We start from the raw sequence: 18,855 nt of genomic DNA, 5'->3' as shown, positions 1-18,855 counted from the left end.
TTTAGTGTCTGCTTCATCTAATTGCCTCTCAGGTTGCTTACAGAGGCCCACTGTTTTCACCAAACTTCCAGGCTTTTTCTGTTATGCAATCATTTACTGCATCATACATCAATGGGACACGTGTGTGTCACTCTTCTTTAAGTGGCTTTATTTCTTAGAGGATGTTAACTTTTTTTTTTTTTTTTTGAGGAGTAATACAGGTCCTGGGGCTTAACTCCTGGCCTGGGCGCTGTCCCTGAGCGGCTTTTGCTCAAGGCTATCGCTCAACCACTAGAGCCACAGCACCACCTCTGGCTATGAGTAGTCTCTTGGAGAGAAGAGGCTAATGGACTGCCCTGCCCGGGCTGGCTTTGAGCCATGGTCTTCAGATCTCAGCCTCCTGAGTAGGTAGGCTCGCAGGCATGAGCCACCCGCACCCGGTTAAACTTTTAAGTCTTCAGTCCTCTCGGGTTTCGTACATCGTTCATAGTCAGTTTCAAAGATGTTCAAAGACAAGTTCAATCGGGATTTAAACCTAAACTTTCAGGAGCCACGTGGGTGGGGGAATCCTCCCAGCCCCTCTCCCTGCGCGGTCCTCCGAGACACAGCGTCCAGCAGGGGGCACTGCGTCGCCGCCGCCGCCGCCGTGCTCGTGCGTCCTGCCCCCGTCGCTCTCGCGCGCCGCTACCGCCGGAAGGGGCGGGGCAAAGGCCAAGGCTGGGGCCGCGGGGAGGGAGGGGCGGCCCGGCGGCCCTGATGTCCAGGTGAGTGCGCCCCTACTGGCATGCTGCGCCCCCGGCCCGCGCCCCTCCGTGGCTTCACGGCACTCAGGTCCGCCCCGCCCGTCCCCCGCCCTCGGTCGGGCCGGGGAAGCACGTGAGTGCGGCGTCCTGCGGTGTGCCGCGAGGCCTGGGGCGGCCCGCTGACCCCGGGCCGGGCCGGGCCGGGCGGGGCCTCCTGCGGGCCGGGCCGCAGCGCGCTGGCCGCCCACGCGGATCGGGGCCGGCAGCTGGGGTGTCCGGCTTCACCGACCTTGGGGACCTGGGGCGGGTGGGCCGGTGTCTGCCGGCCGCCCCGAAGTCTGCAGAGAGGAGACGGGTCGCTGCGGCGACCTGGCCGGAGTCACAGCGCACGCCTCCCCGGGCCCTGCAGGGGGGTCGGGGCCCGGAGCGAGGGCCGAACCCCAGCGCCCTGCGGCCCGGCGGCGTCGCCTTCACAGCTCGTCCAGGATCTCCGCGGAAACCTGCTGAGGGGCCTAAACTCGCGTCCACGCCTCCGACACGGATCCCTCTCCGATTCCGCTCAGCTCTGGAATTCCGGGGCTCCCGTGCTCTCTAGATCAGGTCCCCACTCGGAGGCGCATCGCCCTGGGGAATCTAAGCCGCCGGCCCAGCCATCCGGCGCATCCACGAGATCTTTTCTGGATTTATTCAGATGTAGCAGTCCTACTTGGATTGCAACAGAGATTTTTCTTTGATTTTTTTTTTTTTTTACATTGGTGGGTTTTTTTTGTTGTTTTTTTTGTTGTTTTTTTTTTTGTTGTTTTGTTTTTTGGTACAGGTCCTGGGGGCGGAACTCAAAACCTAGATCTGCCGCTGAGCTTCCATTTACTCAAGGCTAGCACTCTACCACTTTGAGCCACAGTCTGGCCTTTATTTATTTATTTATTTGGTAGTTTAGTGGAGATAAGAGTCTCCGGAATTTTCCTGCCCAGGCTGGCTTTGAACCGCGATCCTCACATCTCAGCCTCTTGAGTAGCTAGGATTACAGTCCTGAGCCTCTGGTGCTCAGCTTTGCTTTTGTGTTTTTGAGGCACAGTCTCACGTGTAGCCCAGGTTAGTTTACAGCGTGTCCGCCTCCTTCCTTAGCCTCCCCAAGAGCTGGAATTACACCATTTGGGAAGTGGGGGGCAGTTGTGGGGCTTGAATTCTGGGCCTGGGCCCTTCAGTTCAAGGCTAGCGTTCTGCCACTTGACCCACAGCCCCACTCACGGTTTCCTGGTGGTTTATTGGAAATCAGCCCGGGCTGGCTTTGAGATCTCAGCCTCCTAAGTAGCTAAGATTGTAGGCAATAAGCCACTGGCACCCAGCGTGTAAATTTTTTTTATATCTTTTTTTTTTAATTCTGCCAGTCCTGGGACTTGAACTCAGGACTTGGACACTGTCCCTGAAATTCTTTTGCTCAAAGCTAGTACTCTACCACTTGAGCCACAGTGCTACTTCTGGTTTTTTCTGTTTACGTAGTACTGAGGAATCAAAGCCAGGACTTCATCATGTTAGGCAAACACTTTAGCCACTAAGCCACATTTCCAGCCTGAGCAAATTTTTTTTTTTTTTTTTTTTTTTTGTCGGTCGTGGGGCTTGAACTCTGGGCCTGGGCGCTGTCCCTCAGCTCTTCAGCTCAAGGCAAGCGCTCTACCACTTGAGCTACAGCGCCACTTCCGGTTTTCTGGTGGTTTATTGGAGATAGGAGTCTCACGGTCTCTCCTGCCCGGGCTGGCTTTGAACCGCGATCCTCAGATCTCAGCCTCCTGAGTAGCTAGGATTACAGGCGTGAGCCACCAGCGCCCGGCCAAATTTTTAATTAAGCATTTACCTTGGGGTAGGTATCTGGGTAACTTGGACTTCAGCAGAGGAATCAAATAGTGGTGAAGAATCAAACTTGTGGGCATTATATTTTTGTGAGGAACAGTCACTTCAAACAAAAGCATTCTGCACATTATTCAAATACATGTGATGGGAGAAAAAAAAAACTAAAGGAGACTGATAGGGCAAAAGAAAAAATAGAATTGAAGTAGGTGAGCCTCACTGAGAGGCCTGTAAGACTAAGAAAGTGAGGAGTTGACATTGCAGGTATCATCTGGTAAGTGTTCTAGGCCCAGCTGGAACAAGTCTAGTATGGTTTGAATGTGATTTCTCCATTTTGTGTGTGTGTGTGTGGGAGTGTTGTACCACTTTGTCCCCAGTGCTTCAGTGTTGAGAGGTAGGACCTGGGGAGGTGATTGGGGTATGAGGGCTCTGCTGTGGTGTACAGATTGATCCACTCACGGATTAATGAGTTATTTGGGGAGTGACTTTGTTTTAAAACTCATGGCAAGCTTTCTGAGGCATGCTTGCTCTGTGTCTGGCATATGTCCATGTTCCTGGACTTCCCCAGCCTTGAGAACTGTGAGCTGAATAAGCATCTGTTCTTTGTAAATTGCCCATGCTGTAGCATTCAGTTGTAGCAGCAGAAAACAAAGATAATCAATCCATTGTATGTGGGGGGTATGAAGGCCAGTGTGAGTGGAGGTAAGTGGCCAAACATAAGAGGAGGAGGAGAGTGCTCAGTGTTTTTGTAAAGTTTTGAGGAAACAAAGTATGATTTTGAATGCTGTCATGCCTGGTCCAAATGACCTATTTATTTATGCTTGAACTCTTTGGCTTCGCTCATCTAAGCCACGCTCCCAACTTGCAGCTTTTGCTGGTTAGTTGGAAATAAGAATCTTGAGGCTAGGCTGGGCATGGTAGCTCATGCCTCTAATTCTAGCTACTCAGGAGGCTGAGATCTGAAGATCAGGTTCAAAGCCAACCCAGGCAAGAAAGTCTGTGAGACTCTTATCTCCAATAAACCACTAGAACTAGAAGTGGCACTATGGGTCAAGTGGTAGAGCGCTAGTCCTGAACTGAAGAGCAAAGGGACATTGCCTAGGCCCAGAGTTCAAGCCCCACGACCAACCAAAAAAAGAAAAAAGAATCTTCAGGAGAATATGGCTTAGTGGTAGAGTGCTTGCCTAACATGCATGAAGCCCTGGGTTCAATTCCTCAGTACCACATAAACAGAAAAGGCCAGAAGTGGCATTGTGGCTCAAGTGGTAGAGTGCTAGCCTTGAGCAAAAGAGGCTCAGGGACAGTGCCTAGCCCCCCCCCCCCCCCCCCGAGTTCAAGCCCCAGGACTGGCCAAAAAGAGAGAAGAAAAAGAAAGGGGGGAGAGAGAGAGAGAGAGAGAGAGAGAGAGAAAGGAAGGAAGGAAGGGAGGGAGGAAGGAAGGAGAGAGAAAGGAGAAAAGAAAATTATCTTGGGGATTTGTTGCCAGAGCTAGCTTTGAATCAAGATCCTCAGGTCTCAGCCTCCTGAGTAGCTAGGATTAAAGCTGTGAGCCACAGTGCTCAACTAAAGCTAGGACTGTTTCCCAAGATTGCATGCACTCAGGACTGACAGAAGAGGCTTAGCTTCTGCCTCTGGCCATGGGCATTTCCATCCCCCTGGGTGTCTCTTATTTTGGGGTGGTCCTCCCTCTCACTCCCCTGCCCCTGAAACACTCCATTCTTTCTAGTATTACAGCTGATGAAGTTAGCTTTGTTCAAGAAAAAAAATTACTATAGAAATTAGGAATATTTATAAAGTCTACAAACTCCCGAAATAGGCCTTTTTTGTTTCTTTTTCACAGCTGAGTATCAAATCCAGGGCCACACACATGCTAAGCCAGCACTCTGCCGCTGAGCTATATTGCTAGCAAGAGATAAGCTCTTTTCTTTGTCCTTGATTTTATAAAATTAAATTATTTCTTTGAATAAATTTTGTTCAGTCTATTGAATTACAATGTATATATATATATATATGTATATATGCCTCCATATATACATATATGTAACTTGTTGCAGCATTTCTCTTGAACATGATTCAGGTAGTTTCTAGTTATTTTAAAGTACTCTAAATTTTTAAGGCATTTTAAAATTATTTCAACAGCAACACAAAAAAAAGATTTAGACTGGGACCACACAAGAGTTGTAGAATAAGAGTTGAGCTGTGTTGTCTGTTCATGTATACAGGAAAATAAGTAGTGTGTGCAAAACATAATTGTTATCAACTATGTGGTTGATGGAAAGTAAAACTATGTGGTTGATGGAAGGGAAAAAAATAGTAAAAATTATTACCAAAGACATCAGTTCTAAAGTATAATGGACACAGCTGGGCGCCAGTGGCTCACGCGTGTAATCCTAACTACTCAGGAGGCTGAGATCTCAGGATCACGGTTCAAAGCTAGCCTGGGCAGGAAAGGCTGAGAGACTTTTTTTTGGGGGGGGGGGAGGGGTCTGGTCATGGGGCTTGAACTCTGGGCCTGGGTGCTGTCCCTCAGCTCTTCAGCTCAAGGCTAGCACTCTACCACTTGAGCCACAGCGCCACTATCGGCTTTTTTTCTTTTTGCTCATGTGGTGCTGAGGAATCAAACCCAGGGCCTCATGCATGCAAGGCAAGCGCTCTACCACTGAGCCCCCTTCCCAGGCCTGCTGAGAGACTCTTATCTCCAATAAACCACTCAAAAACTGGAAGTGGCGCGGTGAGTCAAGTGGCAGAATGCTAGCCTTGAGCTAAAGAGCTCAGGGACAGCACCAAGGCCCAGAGTTCAAGTCCCACAACCAAAAATAAAATAAAATAAAAGTTTTAATCAGTGCAGTCATATTAAGGGTACATTATATAAAAGGTGAACTGAGTAACTTGAGGGTGGGGTTGGAATGGGGAAATGGAGGATGATGGAAGGGGTGACATTAAGAAGCAGTATCCTCATAGCCAGACATATGGAATTGAAACCTTTGTACAACCACTATTCATTGGCTTTTGAAATCAGTGCCTTAGTACCTCCGGAAGTGATTGCCTAATTTGTTTATTTTTTCCAGTCCTGGCATTTGAACTCAGCGCCTGGCCACAGTCCCTGAGTTTCTTTTGCTCAAGGCTAGCACTCTACCACTTGACAGCACCACTTCCAGCTTTTTCTGTGTATGTGCTACTGAGGAATCGAACCCAGGGCTTCATGCTTGCTAGCAAGCACTATACCAGTAAGCTGCATTCCCAGCCCTAATTGCCTAAATTTTGTGCCTCAGGTCCCTTCCTCTCTGCTAAAGGCTCTGTTCAGCAGTGGGAAGGAGACTTAAAAGGAGACAGATGATCTGATGCAATTCTTTATTGCTGACTTATTTACTGGGGTTGGAGGTTGCAAGGAAGTTTAGATTCACTGAATTTCTGAAGTCATGATCTGCCATCCTCGGACTGGCAGTGTCACTGTGGCAAGGATAGAGTGTGTGCCAGAAACAATTTTTCTGTCCAGATTTTTCTGTCTTTCATCATTGAAATTACTGTTAGCCATTTTTCTTTCAGTAACAATCTGAACTCAGTTAATAGAAGCAAAAGCATTTTTTCCACACATACTTGTACCCTCTGGACCCTCATGACAGCCCTATGAGCTAAGCCTTTACATTTGTCGCAAGGAGGCAGCATGGCACGGTGTGAGGCTCTTGCCCTGTATCTTGCTGATACAGCCTGGCATAGGGGAGCATAAAGTCCAGTGTAACAGCAGAGGGCTTGTGGCACATATGGTTGTAAGAATAATCTGACACTGAAGTAAAACTGAATTATTGTCTGTTTCAGGTCTTATGCAGCATGGCTGTGACAGGTGTCCGATTGCTCAGTGGTGCTCTAAGGAAGTCAGACACCTGGATCCGACTGTGGGGTGTGCTTCAAGGAACACCTTCACACAGACTGTATGTTTCCTGGAACCGACACTTATATCTTTCTAGCACCAAGTTAAATGCACCATATTATAACACACTTTCCCAACATAGTTTTTCTCTCAGACTTCCTGGGCTTTTAGTATCTCCAGAACATATTCCATGTTCTATAAGACTCAAAAGCAATATAAGCTCTAAGAAATCTGCTAAAAAGACTCTGCAAAAAGCAGATGAGGCGGACTCTGATGATGAGGGTGCTCGCAGCGAGAGGAGTGAGCAGGAAGAGGAGCTTGAGGAGGACCCCAGTGTGCCCAAGGACTACAAAGACCTGGACAAAGTCGTGCAGTCTTTTCGGTATGATGTCATCCTGAAGACTGGCCTTGATATTGGGAGAAAGTGAGTATGGCGTGTTTCATTGTGAACTCACTGGTCTGCTTATTTTAATGCATCACTACAAATCATTCAACCCTTATGACAGTAAGGAATAACCACAGATATGAAAGGGCTGTGTGAAAATTTACTTCAGTTATTTCATTGTATAGATGAAAAAACTGATCCCCATAGGCCATATTTCCTTTGGTTCTAAGACACAGTTGAGTATCTGATGAGTCATTGAGAGAGAGAGAGAGAGAGAGAGAGAGAGAGAGAGAGAGTGTGTGTGTGTGTGTGTGTGTGTGTGTGTGTGTGTGTGTGTGTGTGTGTGTGTGTGTGTGTGTGTGTGTGTGTGTGTGTGTGTGTGTGTGTGTGTGTGTGTGTGTGTGTGTGTGTGTGTGTGTGTGTGTGTGTGTGTGTTGGGTGGAACCAGGACACCAAGAAAAAGAATCACATATTACATATACTACATATATATCAGGTGAAAAAGCACTTGGATTTCACAAATACTAAAGTGTGAGAATGTATCTTCCAAAGTCAACAAGAGAAATAGAAGGTAGTGGTTAAGAAGGCAGATTCTTTTTTCTGGCAGCATTGGACTTTGAATTCAAGGCCTTGCAGTTGCTAGGCAAGCACTCTATCATTTTACTCATACCTCCAGCTCTGTTTGCTTTACACTATTTTTTTTCTTTTCTTTTTCTTGCCAGTCCTGGGGCTTGAACTCAAGGCCTAAACACTATCCCTGAGCTTCTTTGGCTCAAGCCTAGCACTCTCCCACTTGAGCCATAGCTTCACTTCTGGCTTTTTTTGCTTATGTGGTACTGAGGAATCAAATCTAGGGCTTCTTGCATGCTAGGTAAAACACTCTACCACAAAGCCACATTCCCATCCCCAGGGACTAATCATTTGGTCTGTGCTTCCCTCCCTCCTGGGTAGCTGGGATAACAACTATACACAACCTGTGCATAGCCTGGCCGTTTTTGTTTTTGTTTTTTGGTGTCCATATGGGGGCTTGAATTCAGGACTTCATGCTTTTGCTCAGCTTTTCTTTCTTTGTTTTTCTAAACTAATTTTAATGTTTTTTTCCTCTTAATTTTCTTCCTTTATGCTTTATTTATTTACTTATTTTTGTCAGTGTTGGAGCTTAAACTCAGGGCCTGGACCCTGTCATTGAACCTCTCTGTGCTCAAGACTAATGTTCTACCACTTGAGCCATAGCACCACTTCTGGGTTTTTCTGTTTATGTGGTATTGAGTAATGGAACCCAGGGCTTCATACATGCTAGGTAAGCACTCTACCACTAAACCACATTCCCAGTCATTATTTAATTTTTGTTAAATGGTACCAAAGAATCAAACCCTTTTACTGAGAAATCGAACCCAGGGCTTCTTGTGTGCTTGGCAAGCATTCTACCACTAAACCACATTCTCAGCCTTTTCTTTTTCTGTTTGGTGTTGGTCCCAAGGCTGGTGCTCTTCCTTTTAAGCCACAACTCAACTTCTGGCTTTTTATTTTTTTGCCAGTCCTGGGGCTTGAACTCAGAACCAGGCACTGTCCCTCAGATTCTCTTTTCAAGGCTAGTACTCTACCACTTGAGCCACAGCACCACTTCTGGCCTTTTCTGTTTATGTGGTACTGAAGAATTGAACCCAAGCTTCATGCATGCTAGGCAAACACTCTACTACTAAGCTACATTCCCAGCCCTTCTTTTGCTGCTTAACTGGAGATGATTCTATTTCATAGACTTTCCTGCCTGGGCTGGCTTTGAACCACGATCCTCCAAGACTCACTATCTGATTTTACTGTTCTTTTGCTCTTCATTTTTTTGTTTTTTGTTTTTTTTTTTCTTTCTATCCTGGGGCTTGCACTCAGGGCCTGGGCACTGTCCCTGAGCTTCTTTGCTCTAGGCTAGCACTCTACCACTTGAGCCACAGCACCACTTCCAGCTTTTTCTGTTTATATGGTACTGAGGAATGGAATCCAGGGCTTCATACAAGCCAGGCAAGCACTCTACCACTAAGCCACATTCCCAGCCTTGAATATATTTCTGTATTGGTTTTGTTTTTGTTTTTTGGTCAGTCATGGGGCTTGAACTATAGGCCTGGGTGCTGTCCTTGAGCTCTTCAGCTCAAGGTTAGAGCTCTAGCACTTGAGCCACAGTGCACTCTGGCTTTTTCTGTTTATGTGGTGCTGAGGAATCAAACCCAGGGCCTCATGCATGTGAGGCAAGCACTCTACCGCTGAGCCACCTTCCCAGCCCCTATATTTCTGTATTTTAAAATGCTTTTCTTTTTTTTTTAATAGCAAAGTAGAAGATGCATTCTACAATGGTGAACTGAGACTGAATGGGGAAAAGTTATGGAAGAAAAGCAGAACGGTGAGAAATTAAACATATAATGAGAGCCAGATAGTTTTGGTTTCTGTCTGCACTCTGTGGTGCATCAGATCTTCTATTCTCCCTGGCCCTGGCCCATCTGATGGAATCTGACAGCAGGCTTTATCACAGGCCACTTTCTCCTTTGCACCCTTAATGACCCTGTGATGAAGAAGTCTTTGGCATAAGCCACTTTGGGGACTGGCAAAAATCTATCAATGTTAGCCTCCATGGAATCGCAGATTACAAGGAAGTATTTGACATGTAAAGGTATTACCGGAGCAGATGTGTGACTCTGTTCACTTCAGCAGTATTCATGAGCACCGGCTGAGGCATTCCTTTGCATGCAGGGAAGCATGCATAAAGATTTACTTTCTGACAGGTCCAGGTCAATAACAATTGAGAAAAATAAGTTTCTTATAAAGAAGTGTATTTCCAGGAAGTGACACTGTGGCTTAAGTGGTAGAGCACTAGTCTTGAGCACAGAGAGGCTCTGGGACAGAGCCCAGACCCTGAATTCAAGCCCCAAGGGAGAGAGAGAGAGAGAGAGAGAGAGAGAGAGAGAGAGAGAGAGAGTATAAAGAAGTTATTTCCAGTATCCACTTTGGCAACACGAAAACACCAAAGGTTGAGGGAAAGTTCCATTGTTTGTAAAAACAAAACTAGATATTAGAATGGATATTGGAAGTGCCTTATTTTCTTTTTTTTGTTGAAGATATTTTTAGCCAGGTGCCATTGACTCATTGACTCAGGAGGCTGAGAACTGGAGGATTAAAATTTGAGGTCAGGGCTAGGAGTGTGGCTTAGGTGGTAGAGTGCTTGCCTAGCATGATGAAGCCTGGGTTCAATTCCTCAGTCCCACATAAACAAAAATAGCCAGAAGTGGCACTATGTTTCACGTGATAGAATGCTAGCCTTGAGCAAAAAGAAGCTCAGGGACATGCTGGTGCCGGTGGCTCACACCTGTAATCCTAGCTCTCAGGAGGCTGAGATTTGAGGATCATGGTTCAAAGCCAGCCCAGGCAGTAAAGTCTGTAAGACTCTTATCTCCAATAAACTTCCAGAAAACTGAAGTGGCGCTGTGGCTCAAAGTGGTAGAGCATTAGCCTTGAGTGAAAAAGTTCAGAAACAGGAGCTGGGAAGTTGGCTTAGTGGTAGAGCGCTTGCCTTGCATGCATGAGGCCCTGGGTTCCATTCCTCAGCACCACATAAGAAAAAAAAGCCGGAAGTGGCGCTGTGGCTCAAGTGCTAGAGCGCTAGCCTTGAGCTGAAGAACTGAGGGACAGCGCCCAAGCCCAGAGTTCAGGCCCCACGACCGGACCCAAAAAAAAAAAAAAAAAAGAAAGAAAAAAAGTTCAGAAACAGTGCCTAGCCCTGAGTTCAAGCCCCATAACCACCACCAACAACAAAAAGTTTGGCAGCATCAGACTTATGATACTAGAAGGCATTTCTTGATCAGTGTTGTAAGAAGCAATGTTCTAGAGGCTAGACACCCTTTTTGAGATTTTTTTCTTTAATATTTCAAATTTTCTTTGGGGTTGGAGGACCTGAGCCACCTCTTGTTGCTCTGGTCCATAGACAGTGATGCTGTCCTATGGGGGAGAAGGGGAGCAGGAAGCATTCCTTCAGTTTGCTCCCATGTTAAAAGGTATTTGCAGCTGGTTTCATGCATAGAAAGAGTGGGACACATTCCCCCCATGATTCTCAGCCCTCAGTCACCAGGTCCATCCCTCTGGACAGCCTTGAGCTGACAAGCTCAGACTGCTCTGTCAGCCATTGTTCAGTGAGCTGTACAAAACCAGATAGGCCCTTCTCTACCCTTAATTGCTTTCTCCTGCTTGTAGCCTGGCCCCCTTTCCTCAGCCCCAGTCTTCTAAGGGCAAGATGTGTTCTTAGAGTAAGAAATGATTACTCCCAGAACACCTTGCCTCTCTGCTGGGACCTCATTTATAAACCCAAAAGCCTATTTTTCTCCCCCTGCTTTGAGATATTGTTAACTACAGTCTAATTGCTACTGCTTCATTCTGCCTTGGGTGTTTTGTTGTCTCGGCTGCCATCCAGATTTCTCCTGAGGGTCAGCAAAGGCAGAGGCCAGCATTAACACGCAGCTGCCTCGTTACTAGGAGGCCCGGTAGCCATAGAAACTGCAGCTAAGGGGAGATTTGAAATGTAGATATTTGGAACAGCCACTAATCCCAGCCAGTGTTTTTGTGCTTTGTGTCTGCTAAAGGACAGTGTCTCGGAGGGGAATAAAGAACGCCTCGCCTTCCTTGGCCTGCTCCATGGAGCCCGCGCCTGGCTCTGGCCCTGGAGGGTCAGGCGCTGTCTGATGCTGCAGCTCCAGCCCTGGCTACCTCCAGCTGTAAAAGCTTTTCTGTGCTCTGTGAACCAGGTGGGGCCCATGCTACCGAAGCTGCCAGCCATTTGTTAACTTCCAGGTGGGGTGAGGAACCATGTGTGAGCCAGTCCTTCCTGAACTCCCCTCTCCCTGAGCTGAGCTGGGCAAAGGAGGTACAGGCCTTCCCTAGTACCTGCCCCTTAAAGAGCCGAACAGCCCACTCGCTGCCCTTTTAAGGGTGAAACTCTGTCTGTAAAAGGTACACAAGAAGGGTTGCCTTTCTTTGTGTGTGGCATGTGTATGTTACCTATTAGAATGAATTTTACTAAGATGGTGCTCAAAAGTCTCACTTGCTAAGTAGGTACTCTACCTCTTGAGCTGCTCCATGAGCCTTTTTTTTTGGGGGGGGGGGTCCAGTCGTGGGGCCTGAACTCTGGGCCTCGGCACTGTCCCTCAGCTCTTCAGCTCAAGGCTAACGCTCTACCACTTGCGCCACAGCGCCACTTCTGGCTTTTTTCCTTTTGCTTATATGGTGCTAAGGAATCGAACCCAGGGCCTCATGCATGCAAGGCAAGCGCTCTACCACTGAGCCACCTTCCCAGCCCCTTTGTGTATTACTTTCAAAATAGGGTCTCTCTTTATGCCCTAGCCAGGCTGGACTGGGATTCTCCTATTGATCTGTCCCTAAGTCTCTGAGGAGGACAGGCAGAAATGGGTGTGAGCCACCATGCCCAGCCATTGATTGAGATAGAGTCTTGTGGAATTTTTTTGTCTGTCTGGTCTTGAACTACAGCCCCCCAATCTCACTTCTTAAGAGCGAGAATTGCAGGCTTGAGCCACTGTGCTCAGTTTATTTTCTTTCTTTTTTTTATTTTTTTTCATCTTTTGTGCTAGTCCTAAGCACTGTCCCTGAGCTCCTTTTGCTCAAGGTTAGCACTTTACCACTTGCGCCACAGCACCACTTCCAGCTTTTTCTGAGTAGTTTATTGGCAATAGACTACCTTTCTATCCAGGCTTGCTTTGAATCACAGTCCTCAGATTTCAGCCTCCTGATTTGCTGGAATTATAGGTATAAGCCATCAGCACCTTACTTAATTTACTTTTTTCTTTTCTTTTTTTTTTTTTTGTCGGTCATGGGGCCTGAACTCTGGGCCTGGGCGCTGTCCCTCAGTTCTTCAGCTCAAGGCTAGCGCTCTGCCACTTGAGCCACAGCGCCACTTTGGCTTTTTCTGCTTATGTGGTGCTGAGGAATGGAACCCAGGGCCTCATGCATGCAAGGCAAGTGCTCTACTACTGAGCCACCTTCCCAGCCCTTACTTTTCTTTTTTTTTTTTTTTTTGGGGAGGGGGGTGGTGGTCATGGGTCTTGAACTTTGGACCTGGGCACTATCCCTGCACTCTTCAGCTCAAGGCTAGCGCTCTACCACTTGAGCCACAATACCTCTTCCAGGTTTCTGGAGATAAGAGTCTCACAGACTTTTCTTCCTGAGCTGGCTTCGAACCTGAGATCCTCAGATCTCAACCTCCTGAGTAGCTAGGATTACAGGCGTTAGTCACCAGCAACTGGCTATTTTTCTTTTTTAAAAAAGCAGAGTTTGGGGGCTGGGAATGTGGCTCAGTGGTAGAGCGCTTGCCTTGCAATGCATGAAGCCCTGGGTTCGATTCCTTAGCACCACATAAGCAAAAAAAAAAAAGAAAAGAAAAAAAAAAGCCGGAAGAAATGTACTCATTACCTTGCCATGTAATTGTAACCTCTCTGTACGGTATTTTCACAATTAAAAAAAAACACTTTAAAAAAAAAAAAACAGAGTTTGGGCTGGGAAGGTGGCTCAGTGGTAGAGTGCTTGCCTTGCATGCATGAGGCCCTGGGATCGATTCCTTAGCACCACATAAGCAAAAAGAAAAAAGCCAGAAGTGGTGCTGTGGCGCAAGTGGTAGAGTGCTAGCCTTGAGCTGAAGAGCTGAGGGACAGCACCCAGGCCCAGAGTTCAGGCCCCACAACCGGACCCCCTCCCCCACAAAAAAAAAAAAAACAAAGTTTGTAACCAGGATAGTCTTGGACTCATGATCTTCCTAGCTCAGCCTCTAAATGGTGGGATTCCAGCCCCAGCAAGTGTTATATTTCTGTACAATGATTTTTTAAATGTCTATACTAGTCAATTTGGCTATGTTTTTGGATTTGGTCCAGTGGAAGTGCTGCAGAGCAGAGACCCTCCAGATAATACCTGGGTGGGCCCACACTTTCCACTTAAGGGAGAAAGCAATCTGGATATGTAGACATGGCATGAGCTTCTTATTTCTCAGCCCAGAGGGAGCAAGTTACTAGTTTAAAATCTGCCTCTGCATGAATTTTACAGGAGCTACTCTGGGCCTCCAAGACAGACCAGGTAGAGTCACAGCCAGCAACTATACATGCCCACAGTACAAACTCAGTCAGTATTGGCCTGCTTGAGTGGGTAAGAGAGCAGATACAGGCTTGCTTTCATGAGATATAAATGTTTTGACACTCTACAAAGTTATAGCTGCCCAGAGAACATAGTTGGGAACTAGGGTTAGTCAGTGCTTGACACCATGCTTCTTAAGCTGAATCTTAAGCTGAATCTCTGTAGTCTTTTGCTTGCTACCCTACATTTTTTGTTTGCTTTTTATTTGTTGGGTATTTGTCTTTTTGTAGGGGTTATATGTGTGTCTGCAGGTCCTGGGGCTTGAATTCAGGGCCTGAGCACTGGCTCACTCTCCCTCTTCTTATCCCTTACCCTTTTCTTCTTTCTCCCCTACCCTCGCCCTGTCTCCCCCTCCCTCTCTCTGCCCCTTCCTCTTTTTCTCACCCCTTCCTTTTCCCCTCCCTTCCTCTCTCTCTCTCCTCTCTCCCTCTCTGTGTATACCAGTATGGAGCTTGAGCTCCAAGACTTGCATTCTTGCTTGGCTCAAGGCTAGCAGCTCTCTACCACTTGAGCCACACTTGCACTTATCTGACTTTTGTTTTAGTGAAGTAATGGCACATGGCATCCAGGTCTGCAAAGGCCTTCCTTGAGTCTCTGGGAAGATCTTCTGACTTCCTGAGCTGCTTCGACTGTCAGTCTGTCCACAAGCTTGGCATAGGCCTGATCCTCACTGTTAGTCCTTGGAGTCCACATGAGCAGTCCAAGGCATCCCTTGACTAACTCAGCCCACAACTTCCTTCAGTACGAGAGTGGCTTTCACTTGGAAGCTATCTGACCCATGCGGTCGACACGTGACTATCCTCTTTTGGTCATGGGGCCTGAACTCTGGGCCTGCGCACTGTCCCTCAGCTCTTCCGCTCAAGGCTAGCACTCTACCACTTGAACCACAGCACCATTTCCGGCTTTTTTCTTTTTGCTTATATGGTGCTGAGGAATCGAACCCAGGGCCTCAGGCATGCAAGGCAAGCGCTCTACCACTGAGCCACCTTCCCAGCCCCCTTAAGATAATCTTACTGTGCAGCCCTGGCTGACCTCATACTCACGATCCTCCTGCCTCAGATTCCTGTGTGCTGGGATTACAAAACACCCAGCTTCCCTTGTCTTCTCCTTTATTTGCATTCCATCTTTTTATTTATTTAGTTAGTTTTTTTTTTTTCCAGTCATAGGGCTTGAACTCAGGATGTGGGTGCTGTCCCTGAGCTCTTTTGATCAAGGTTAGTGTTCTACCGCTTTGAGCCACAGCTCCACAGCCAATTTTTGAGTGATTAATTGGAAATAAGAGTCTAACAGGGCCTTTTCTGCCTCATTTCTCAGCCTCCTGAGTAGCTCGGATTACAGGTATGAGCCACTAGTGCCCAGCTTGCATTCCATCTTTGAATTGAGGCTTGTTGGTCTTAGTGATCATGTAGCTTCCTAGGAGCTAGCCAACACTGGCAAAGCAGCGTCCTTGCTTCCATTTCTCAGCAGCTGACCACTGTCTGCATTGACTGGCTTTCCAGCACACTGCCCCTCCCTGTTTCACGTAAGTCATGTATGTTAAAAATTGATGAGGAAGTGGCGCTGTAGCTCAAGTGGTAGAGTGCTCGCCTTGAGCTGAAGAGCTGAGGGACAGTGCCCAGGCCCAGAGTTCAAGCCCCACGACCGACCAAAAAAATTAAAAAAAAAAAAAAAGACAATTTTGCCGGGTGCTGGTGGCTCACGCCTGTAATCCTAGCTACTCAGGAGGCTGAGATCTGAGGATCACGGTTCAAAGCCAGCCAGGGCAGGAGAGACCGTGAGACTCCTATCTCCAATAAACCACCAGAAAACCGGAAGTGGTGCTGTAGCTCAAGTGGTAGAGCGCTCGCCTTGAGCTGAAGAGCTGAGGGACAGCACCCAGGCCCAGAGTTCAAGCCCCACGACCGACAAAAAAAAAAAAAAAAATTGATGAAAGGGCCCAGTGCCAGTAGCTCATACCTGTAATCCTAGCTACTCAGGAAGCTGAGATCTGAGGATCATGGTTCAAAAACAAATACCAGGAAGCTAAAACATGTCTTAGAGGAGTGAGGGTTCAAGGGGTGGACAAATTGAGGGGAAGAGTGTGCAAATACAATCAGGGTGCATATATGAAAATGGAACTAGGAAAGCAGGGTAGGTGGGTATAGACGCAGGGAAAAACATGGAAGGGATGACTGATCAAGATGCACTGTACACAGAACCTGAAGTGTTGAGTTGAAACCCCTTTCTACAGCTTTTTAAAGATAATAAGAAATGAATTTTCAAGACAGAAACAAAGCACCAGATCGTGGAGGGCAGCCAGCGAAGGGACTGCGTGGAGGTCACCTCCCGGTGGGGACAGAGTCACCTTGCACATACTGCTCTGGGCCCTGTTTTGCGGTTTGCCAGTCTTCCAGAAACAGATGTTCAAGTATTTCCTTCCATAACCCAATGGATACTGCACTGGCCATGCACGGGAATATTTGAAGGGGTCTGGGTTTCCCAACACATAATGAAAGTCCCACGTTCTTTTCCTTTTCAGGTGAAAGTAGGCGATACTTTGGATCTTCTCATCGGAGAGGGTAAGGAAGCAGAAACCGAGGTGGTGATGCGGGTTCTCCTGAAAAAGGTGTCTGAAGAGAAAACGGAAAGTGAAAAATACCGTGTCGTGCTCCGCCGGTGGAAGAAGCTACAGTTGCCAAAGAAGAGCCGGTCTAAATGAGCGGGGCTCCCGGGGCACGCTCCTCAGAGCCGCTCCCAGAGCGGGCCACATCCCAGAGGATCTTTCCCCTTGTGCACCAGCTGCGCCCCTGGTGGAGGCTGGGGCTCCCGCCCACCCACGTCTGAGAGCCTTTTGAGAGGACTGCATGCCTGAGGGACTGGGCGCGCGTGACCTGCCCGCCCTTCCCAGCCATCTACCTCGGAGTCTGCGCAATAAACTGCCCTGGTTGTCTCTTCATGTTTTCATTCAAACCTCTTCCCCGTCTGGGGCCGGCTTTACCAACTGCAGGCTGCAAGGGCACAGGCCAAGTGGGGGCTGCCATGCAGGTTATTGAAGGGTCTTCAGGAAAGAGGGAGCCCTTTCTCCCCTCTGGTCTGTCTTCAGAAGTCCGGACCAGTGATTCCCTCCCACTCGGAATTACTTGTGGGAGGCAAGGCAGCAGGCAAAAGCATGGAGGCTTTTTTGGGAATGGCCCTCAAGCTAAGAGTGGTTTACCATTTCTGGAACATTCTTTAAAATAGTGGGGGCTGGGATGGTGGCTCAGTGGTAAAGTGCTTGCCTCACATGCATGTGGTCGGTCCCGGATTCAATTCCTCAGCACCACATAAGCAGAAAAGGCTGGAAGTGGTGCTGTGGCTCAAAGTGGTAGAGCGCTAGCCTTGAGCTGAGGGACAGCGCCCACAGCCAGAGTTCAGACCCCACAACTTACAAAAAAAATGTGTGTTTATGTACACATAGTCACAACAATAGAGACTGTGTATGACCTACAAAAGCCTGAAACATTTACTATTTGGCCCCTGATTTAGGATAGAAGCAGAGGGTTTAATTTAAGGTAGAAGTGGGAAGTCCACAGGTCTTACAAAGAGACTAGAGAATCAAATGTTATCAAAGGAATCAGACTGAAACCTTGAGTGTGCCCACACATTCTGTGGCATCATGAGGTGGTCTGCGTGGAACAAGTTGCAGGCTGCAGCACCCGGAAGCTGCCATGCTAAGAAAAGGTGAGCTGGACTTCCTGTCAAACTGGCCCATGCTTTCATGAGCTCCAGTGCTGCTGCAAGCCTGGGCAGATTGAAGGGAAGGGAATCGTCCATAGCTCAATGCAGCTGATGGGGCCAGTGAGTCTGGTCACACACACACACACATACATACCTCTTTTTTTCATAAGACTTTACTTGAAAACAAAATTCTCTTAGGTGAAATACAGTGTGGTGTACTTGGGAGCTTTTCATGTTTTGCCACTTGTTTTATTGGATTTACTGAGTCATCAGCAAAAATATGTTGAATTTCCACATGGCGTAGTTATAATGTAGGAGATTATGCCCATACTTTTTCTACCTTCACTCTCCTTTTCCCCACTTCCTCCCTTTTCTGGGGGGGGGAAGGGGGTCCGGTCATGGGGCCTGAACTCTGGGCCTGGGCGCTGTCCCTCAGCTCTTCAGCTCAAGGCTAGTGCTCGACCACTTGAGCCACAGCCACTTCTGGCTTTTTTTCTTTTTGCTTATGTGGTGCTGGGGAATCGAACCCAGGGCCTCATGCATGCAAGGCAAGCGCTCTACCACTGAGCCACCTTCCCAGCCCCCCACTTCCTCTCTTGTCTTTGCATTAGGAAAGTGATTAGAAAGCCTATGAAGTGTGGTGGGTGAGGCCACCCAGTCCAGCGGGCCTCTGCTACCGTTAGCAAGGGGGTCACTCAGCCATGGCTTTACCTGCTGTCCTCACTGGACAAGTTAGGGGTCAGGATACTGAATGTGCTGCCTTGTGTCTCGGAGGAGAAAGAATGTTACACAAGGTAAGGAACAGAGAGGGCAGGACATGAGGGGAGGGTTTGGGAAGAGTAAGGGCTTAATACAGGATCTATGTGTCCCAGGTTGGCCTCTAACTCCCTCAGGCTCAGCTTCCAGAGTGTTGGAACTACAGGCATGTGCCACCACTCTGACTCAGGAAGGGCCATTTGAAAGACTGCTGCGCTGCGGCCTCTTGGTAATTAGTACCTCCATGCTACTTGGTAGGTTTGATCCATTCCCTATTTCTGTTTTGAAAATCAAACTAAGCAAAGGACTTCAGATAACAGGATGCTGGTTTGGTCATGCATGTGGCAAAACACCTGATCAATGTATCTGTATGCAGTGCAAGGGACTTGTTACATGTTCATGAAATGATAAAG

The 18,855-nt window shown here is 47.7% G+C and overlaps 1 protein-coding gene across 3 annotated transcripts; it reads left to right on the top strand.

The window, feature by feature from the left end:
• Window positions 1-678: 678 nt before the first annotated feature.
• Mtres1 (mitochondrial transcription rescue factor 1) lies at window positions 679-16,925 on the top strand. 3 transcript variants are annotated; one of them, XM_070011040.1, is made up of 4 exons: window positions 679-743; window positions 6,384-6,859; window positions 9,140-9,212; window positions 16,509-16,925. In XM_070011040.1, the coding sequence occupies exons 2-4, from the start codon at window positions 6,396-6,398 to the stop codon at window positions 16,686-16,688; spliced, it is 717 nt and encodes a 238-aa protein (XP_069867141.1). In that variant the 5' UTR covers window positions 679-743; window positions 6,384-6,395; the 3' UTR covers window positions 16,689-16,925. The 3 variants fall into 3 exon arrangements, with proteins under 3 accessions (XP_069867141.1, XP_069867143.1, XP_069867142.1); XM_070011042.1 differs by lacking the exon at window positions 679-743 and adding an exon at window positions 2,460-2,580; XM_070011041.1 differs by lacking the exon at window positions 679-743 and adding an exon at window positions 2,617-2,841.
• The last annotated feature ends 1,930 nt before the right edge of the window (window positions 16,926-18,855 follow it).

The sequence above is a fragment of the Dipodomys merriami genome, unplaced genomic scaffold (genome assembly GCF_024711535.1).
Source record: "Dipodomys merriami isolate MVZ:Mamm:240054 unplaced genomic scaffold, mDipMer1.0.p SCAF_8, whole genome shotgun sequence".
Classification (NCBI taxonomy): Eukaryota; Metazoa; Chordata; class Mammalia; order Rodentia; family Heteromyidae; genus Dipodomys; species Dipodomys merriami.
This window is presented reverse-complemented; position numbering and strand designations above follow the sequence as displayed.